This window comes from Dufourea novaeangliae, unplaced genomic scaffold (assembly GCF_001272555.1).
Source record: "Dufourea novaeangliae isolate 0120121106 unplaced genomic scaffold, ASM127255v1 scaffold76, whole genome shotgun sequence".
Taxonomy (NCBI): Eukaryota; Metazoa; Arthropoda; class Insecta; order Hymenoptera; family Halictidae; genus Dufourea; species Dufourea novaeangliae.
The window spans coordinates 592,104-600,722 of NW_015373950.1; the positions used below are offsets into that span (position 1 = coordinate 592,104).

The 8,619-nt window shown below is 36.8% G+C and overlaps 1 protein-coding gene across 1 annotated transcript; it reads right to left on the reverse strand.

Moving 5' to 3' along the window:
- Positions 1-428: 428 nt before the first annotated feature.
- LOC107186161 (endocuticle structural glycoprotein SgAbd-8-like) lies at positions 429-7,959 on the reverse strand. Its single transcript, XM_015573974.1, has 2 exons — positions 7,923-7,959; positions 429-1,191 (listed from the first exon to the last, which is right to left on the reverse strand). The coding sequence occupies exons 1-2, from the start codon at positions 7,935-7,937 to the stop codon at positions 811-813; spliced, it is 396 nt and encodes a 131-aa protein (XP_015429460.1). The 5' UTR covers positions 7,938-7,959; the 3' UTR covers positions 429-810.
- Positions 7,960-8,619: the final 660 nt, after the last annotated feature.

Below are 8,619 nucleotides of genomic sequence, written 5' to 3' on the forward strand. Positions count from 1 at the left end.
GTAATTTCCAAGGTCAGTCACCGTAAATGGAAACCCATACTCCGCATTCAATATACATAAAAACTGAAAAAATTAAATAAAAATGAAAAAGAATAACATTTTCCTATTTGAGACTTCGTTTTCGAGAAAATCGACTTTGTGAATCATCAGGATACGCGTGGAATTAAATAGGACTTGGATAGCGTGTCTGTTCATTTCATTCCATTTGTACTAACAATGGCGAATACCAGCGTTTCAGATTAATTTTCAAAGTCTCATGCTCGAGAACGAAGTCACAACAGAAAAAATGTTATTCTATCTGTTCGACTTATTTTTCACGTAGAATCACCACCTATCCGGTTGTACCACCAGTAACATGACACCCTGTATATCCCGAAAATACTAGTACGGTCAGGTAGGAGTAAAAAATCGATACCTCTTTCTCTCTCTCTTGAATTGCAACGTTTATTGCGTATGCACCGGTGACATATATTCAACAACGATTACCTATAACGTCGTTGCCCGCAGAGTAGGTACATGCTCGCGTCTGCATGGGCGACTTAATACATAATACACATAAAATAATATACGATACATTGATACAACATATATATATATATATAGAAACGTATACATATATATCTCCGTAAGTATACAATAAATATTTACAACAGATTGAACCAGAGTGTGCACGTGGTATCGTTAGAGCCGGTCGAAGGGAGGGACACGACGAGAAGCGACGACGGAGCAGACTCATCGTGATTCGTGGGCAGAACAGAGTTACGAAAAGAAAGATTCGGTGAGATCACTGACGACTGGCCGTCCTGTCGTTTACACCTGATTCTGATCCTCCTTGGATGGATTCGCCGCTATCCATTCGAGCGCCTTCTTGATCAACGGTGGGATCTCTGGCGTGGTCGGTAAATGGGCACCCTGGGGCTGGAAACCGTCAGCATTCGCGACGTACGTGAGTGAAATCTGTTGTCCGTCGTCGCTCGGGTAGCTAAAGCTTCCCTGCGCGTTCATCGCCTCGTTCTCCGAGCCTGCGTTCTCCACTTTGCCTTCCTCTTGCGCCTTGATCCCGTTCCCGGCCTCGTAGCTCCATTTGTACGAACCGTCCGGGTTTGGACCCTCTTGGCTTTGGCTAACGATGGGTACCACATCCTCCGCTGGGGCGGCAGCCACGCAGCTAGCCAACGCGATCACGGCTACCTGCGGATTACGAAGGAGATCAGACGTTTTTGCTATTCCAACCATGATCACTAGACTGCGGATTTTATGCATTTATACCCAATAAGGTTTTGTGTAATACAATAGAGAAAAAACTTTCGTCAGATGCAATGTGTTTTGTACTTTATTCTGAACCCAATAATATATTGTCGTTTGCAAGAATTAGTTTAAAAAGTGTCATTTTGCATAAAAATCCGCAGTCTACTGATCACACACGTACGCTTCAGATTTCACCCCGTTTGCACCTGGAAGGTGTAATCTTTCAGTGCTATATTTGTACTGCGTCAGACTTTGGAGTCACGAAGTGGAGGAAGCTAGTGTTCAGTTAGGACTATTTCTGTATAGAGACCGTGGAGGTATGAAGTGGAGGAAGCTAGTGTTCAATTAGGACTATTTCAGTATACAAATTTTTGAGGTAGAAAGTAGAGAGAGCAAGTATTCAGTTGGCAATGTTTCAGTATGCAGACTTTGGAGGTAGAATGTGGTGGAATCAAGGATTCAGTTAGTACTGTTTTAGTATACAAACTTCTGAGATAAGAAATGGTGGAATCAAGGGTTTAGTTAGTACTATTACAGTATAGAGACTTTGGAGAGGGATATGAAGGGAGCAGTGTTTAGTTAGCACTATTGCAGTATAGAGACTTTGGAGGTACAGTAGATTCTTGATAAGTGGTCGAAACTCAGGACCGCATAGAAGTATTTTTAAAAATCCCACCCGTCTCCTGCCCCTTATAATTTAAAATACGTTGACGCTCGATTTTTGGCCTCTTTGGCTATAATTTCTGCCCGTGACGTAGATATGTTAGAACGGATACCAATGTGTTAATGAAAAATATATTTGAATTATATTTTTTTGAATTATATTTACTTATCTCAGATTAACTCCTTTTCTCTCATTATTGCTTCTGATATATTACACATGATCCAGATTGTACCGTGTTTGGAATCATTTTAATTAGAAGTATCTTACAAATATTCTTCTGAAATTTTCATAAAAGAATAAGCAAGAATAAAGAAGTTTTATTGCTACATTAGTGTGGTTTCATCGATACACGAGCTTTGAATTATTCCTTAGTCCCCAATTTTCTGGTTCTAAGGAAGACCTTGCCTAGTAGTAGTGGCAACGCAAAAGTTTTTAACGTGCAGCTCTTTGCAAGCGTTAATACGTTAAGAATTTACTGTAATAATACCTAAACTGGAAAGTCTTGTTCTTTTAAGCATTTAATGTTGCGTCAAGAACATATTCATTCTCGCCTATAAGTATTAAGATACTTGTTTCGACTGGAGAAAATGTTGATTCATAGAGATCGCGTCTTTTTCACAACTTTTATGATTCACTGTTAGCGAATGCATTAATTCTTGTAACGCTTTATGGTTCTCCAGAAAATAATTTATAGTGCTAATACTGTATTTGTGGTTATTAACGACGATTAGGTAATATAATTGAGTATAGTATGTACGGAATTGATTTCCGTTATAGGGTTTTAAATATCTCAGAAAGAATGACATTAGGTCTATTTAACAGATCTGTCTTTTTTTTCGAGGCACGTTAATATTAAGATAAAAACTTGTATGCAAAAGTAGTTCGTAAATTATTAGAAACGTGAAAAGGGTCATAGATAACGACGACAAATATATCACGAATTAAGTTAAATAAAAAGCACAGGAAACGGCAGAAGTTTTCCAACGAACCGAATAATCTGTAATCTAAGAATAATAATAATATTGCAAGGATATTAATATTCGGCGATAATCATTGTAATGTTCAGTTAGATTTGCTTTGACTTGAAACTTAAAGCACGGTTCGGAATATCTGGGACAGATAAAGTTCAGTAGCTATTCAACAACTGCATATATCGCTGATTGGAGGATGTACTTTAGAAAGTAATTAGAATCATGTCGTGTATCAGTGTGAGGGTGTACTTTGTAAAGTAATCACAAATGGTTTGTTTAAACTGAAGATTGTATTGAACTAAATATTTTAATTAATAGTTAATTATTAAAATAAATCGTTCACTTAGCGAAATTCCAGTAATTTGTCTCGATCGTCACGTTTAAGACAGTGTCAACTACGTTTAGCTGCTGGATGCAAATAGGTTAAGCGCGGTTTCGCTGACCATTGTGCTTCGAAACTGCAACGGATGCAGTGGTTTTTGTGCATCAATGATCTTGAATACCTTGATCTTTGAACCTGAAGAGAAACTGAATTGAGTATTCTGTTCTTATGTAGGAAAACTGAACGAACATATCGACAAGACGAAGGAAGACTATTTCTTAAGTAACTCTTTTTCAGAGATGAAATCATAGCGTATATTTACTCAGGATAAGTAGGGCGAATACATGTTCTAGATATCACATTGAAGCAGGTGAATCAAGTGTTGTAAGTCCAATCGTGGTAATATAAACAATAATCCACTATTTACTTAAGTGTCAAACAATACCGTTTAAATTTGATACATTTTTCCGCCCCCTTGCACGATAAAAATGACGGGATATAGTAATTAATGACAGATGTTATCAGAAGATTATGCATCCCTTATTCCTTATTCTTTTAAAAACTTGAAAAAGATCAAGAATTGTGTATTTGTGTACCGAATACGTAATTTTGTCTGTTATGTATCCATAGAAGATTTGAATTTTTTGCAAAACTAGAAATTACTGCTTATTTATTCGATGTAATAAAAGGACACCATTATAGTGAACGATATTGTTTTAACAAACAATTTAGCACGAATGATTATAACAATTCTATAAAAACAGATCAAAATTATACGATCCAACACATTCCAACATTATGTACAAAAACGAGTGAATTAAGTTATTAAATTAAGCAAATGATTCAGTATTGATTTTTTCAATTCCTTTCATATTGAAATAATTTTTGCAGCATCGATTAAAAATGTACATTTACTAATTTAATTATGTTCACTTACTCGTGATATCTGAATTTTTCTGTTTAATTCAATTAATTGCATTATTCGAATGTTTCATAATGTAGAAATATATATATTTAAAACAAAAGTATAGATAGTAACAAATTGGTTTTAATAGTTACAAAATCTCTTAAGTGTTCATTCATTGGCGTGTTTACCCTGCGAACACGAATTATTCATGAGTTTGTAAAATCAGTGAACCTATTCAAAATTTCACGGGTTCGAATAAAGTGATTTTATTTAAAACAGTTACATTTTAACAAGACAATTTCTACGATTTCAATTTAATTCCACTTATTTTTACAGACAATCCGCGTATCCTTTTTCTGCCTCGTCGTTGTCCTACTTAAATATACTATTACCAACGCTAAGGATAAGAATGACCCGATCTAAGTAAATACAAGTAAGTACAAGTAAATAATCTACACTTTCGTTTCGATACCGAGTATTTTTAGTATCGATACTATCGGTTGATGTATATATATATGGAAAAAAATTACTCATATCAAATGGAGCGACTAATCGATATGAAAGCTAATGAATATAAAGGTGGACCATTAGTAAAATACGTCTCCGTTAATAGATATTTATTAATAAAATATATCTTCGTTAAACTCCGATATGGGAAAAATCATAATCTGGATAAAGAGTTTCGAACAACGAATAAAGGATAAAACAAATACTTCGTCATTTTAAATCATTTAAACCTGGAAATTCCGATTTCTATAACAAAATAATACTTCTTCCTGAATAAGTCGACATTTGGCAAACAATTATTTAATCTCATTAACTGTTTAAAGTTCAGGATGACGCATTTAGATTCTGCAGTTTTTTACTATGCATTATTCGAATAAAATTCTACTCAACTCTGGTTAAAATATACTATATTAACAAAAAAGAACTTTGTATTCATTTTCTTTTTTCGATACAAGATATGATTAAAGTATCGATACTTTGACGGTATCGGTGTATCCCTAACTGCAACTTTTCACTGTGCATTATTCGAATAAAATTCTGTTCAACTATGGTTAAAATATACCATATTAGTAGAACAGAATTTTGTATTCATTTTCCTTTGATACAAGTAGATATCGATACTTTTTTTCGATATTAACAAGGGAAGGCACGGAAGTGTCCCCCTCCAATTTTGATGAAACTTCGTATGTTTGTTAAGCAGTCAAAAATAAGGAATACGTATTTTTTTTTTATCGACTGATACGCGACTTTATGGGGTGAAACCACCTCTCGAAGCTTCAATCCGAAATTTTCTTGCTATAAACAAATTATATTTTGGACAATTTGTTAGCACCATATTATTCTACATAAAAAACCGCAAACCTCATCCATTAGATGTTTTCATGTATCTCCTCTGGTTTTCGAGATAGTACGTCCAGCTCGAAACTTCAAGGGGTGGTTTCACCCTTTAAAGTCGCGTCTCAGCCGATAAAAAAAATACGTATCCCTTATTTTTGACTGCTTAACAGACACACAAAGTTTTATCAAAATCAGAGGGGGACACCTCCGCGCCTTCTTTTCTAATTGTAAATAGATATCGATACTTTTTTCGATACAAGTTATGAGTAAAAGTATCGATACCGTGGCGGTATCGGTTTATCTCTAGCTAAGGATCTTTTAAACACGTTCGTCTTTAGATCTAAGCCGCATCCTAAATAAACACACATGGAATTTCCACGTGAATACGTAATCGCGAATTAAACCGACCACGAGCGTTTCTCGCCTCTGGCTCTCGCTTCTTCGTTCGTTGTTTACGTTATTGTGTTTGAACCTTGTCTATAAATTACGTCGCGGAAGATCGATTCCCAGCGTAATCACGGGCGTCTGCAGGGTGCGATTTACACGGCTCGTCAGACCACGCATCAATTACAGGAATCGATCGCGAAGGCTCGTTCCGTGCTCGTCCTTCTCGCCGAAAACGGACGCGGGAACTCGCCGCCAGTAGCCGATATCGTTTCAGAGTCGGCCATGTCGACTGGTAGCGCGACTGATATTAGGTCAGACGTAATGGATCCAGTCTGACCGAAACGGACATTGGATCAAAAATTTCACGTTCGATCCCACGATCGACAAGTTCCTCTAATTAATAAACGTCGTAAATAACGATTGCGAGCATCGACATTTTAAACGATCTACGGATATCCATGGAAATCAACAAACGGAAATTTGAATATTTTTTGTTGAATTTTCATCATGTACATTACTCTTTTATGTCTTTAATTCTTTTTATAGTAAACCAAGCAGTAATTGAATGCATAAATGTGAATGGCAATTAGGCACAGAAATGTAAATTAGGTATAAAATTAAAAGGATTAGATGTTTGTAAATAGAGGTTACACTTTTAATTATAATTAGAATTTTATACAATTCTTATTATAAATATTTCAGACATGTATGGCTTTTACACAATTTACACTTGGTAAATAATTTTTTACAAATTATGATAAAAATAAGTAATTATTTTTATAGAATTTTCAAGAAGAATAAATGTTATTGCAATTTCAACAGCTGTTTTGTTGTTCTAAATAAACATATTCAAGTATTAATTTGAAACGTACATAAATTCAATAGTTCGATCATTCACCGGTTAGTTTACAATTTTTTTTTATGCCTTTTAATATACTGCAGTTGGAATATCAGAATCTTCGTGTTCTGTATTCTAATACTAGAAACGAATCGCAAGAATTTTCATGTTTTCATTATAATCGTTTAAGAACAACTATTTAAAAGGCACGTATTAGATTCTTGCATAATAAATATCTCTTTTGAAGTATCAAATTCAAACAATTATGGTATATCTTGAAAAGCAGACTTTTGATTGCAATAAGATACATTTTGAATCTTGATCTCATATTTCCATTCACAGGTCAAATCGAGTAACTCCATTTTTTCAAATTTCATTAAATTTCTGTGCCAAAGCAGTTGATTGGTGCATAACTTTTTATATTTAAAATATTTCAATAATGCAAGGTCTGTGGAATTAATCACTATGGCAAAAACGGACATTGAAGCAGAAATTTCCGAAATTTCATGTTCGACAAATTCCACTAATTAATAGACTCTTATAAATAAATTTTAAACGTTCCACGAATATCCATGGAATACAACAGATGTACGGTCAATCGTTACCTTTATTCGCGGTAATTATACGAAACGTAACGGATATTTAGCAAACAGAGCCAATTAAGCCGTGGCTAACACCATCGAACTCTAATAATCGTCGAAATATATGGAATGCAGTAATACCATACACGTTATAGAAATATTTTCAGGTGGACTGTTTCCACAGATACACCTTGCTCCCATTATCGAGACACCCCACGGTACCCCTCAAGGTCTGCGGGAACCTCCCTCCATCGTGTCGTATTCACCCTACTTACCTCGACGCGATTCCTCTCGATCAACCACCCCGGAGATCGTCGAACCGTACGTACCGAACAGACGAAAGAGAAGAAAAAAATAATAATAAAATATATACGGAAGAGAAAAAAGTCACAGGTAAAACGGCGTTGTCACACGATTCCCCCGATACAAATCACGCACAGAAACCGTGTATGTGTAGGTATTATGGTCGCGGATATTCCCGGCACTTAGACGATCCTCCAAATCGCGGTAGCTCACTGAAGACGGTTCCCAGTTAACGTTCCAGACTTCCGTAACCCCACGAGTCTTTCACCCCGTTCGGTACTTTTCCGTTCCTTTTTTTTTTTTTGTTTCTTTTTTTTTTCTACAAAATCGCGTCTCGCTCGTTTTAATTGCGCTTACCAGTGACGTGTACATGCTGCAGCAGTAATCGCTGATGGGCAAGTGTTTATCAAGCCCCGCAGCGCTCGTCGTATATATACCCCTGGAGGCATCACCAATACGATCGTTTGCCTAAGTAACCGATAGCCACCTAAGAGGGACTCGCGTATGGGACACCAGAGAGACCAGAGCGGGCCCCGGGGGGAGAGAACCGTGAGATGAAGAGAGAAATAGTGGCGTTTGAAAGGCCGTGGGACAGAGAGGGACAATGGTACGGTACAGTGACACATACGTAGAGAGGCGGAGGGAGCTTAAAGAGGGGTTACACGGATCCTCATTTAACACGGTAGGATCCGTGCACACGGTGCCTATATACATATGTATGCCTGTATGTGTTGGTGAAAACGTACGGGGACAACAACACACTGTACATCACCCAGAGAGAGACTACCTTCCCGGGGATCAGCATGTCACATTGCGCTAAATGTCATCGGGTCCCCGTTATAGGATGCTTACTCAATTGTCATAATTTCTTTAACGACGCCGCAACGCGTGCCGGGGCCCTTCGCGAGAAAAAAACAATGACCGCTGAAGTGTAGTCTGGGGAGCAGTACGTCACCAGGGTGGTCCATTTATGCGAATCTCGCTGGACGAAAATAGGAAACGATCGGACTTTCTCTGACACTCTTGAGATGGATTTTTTTTTGACGACAGACAT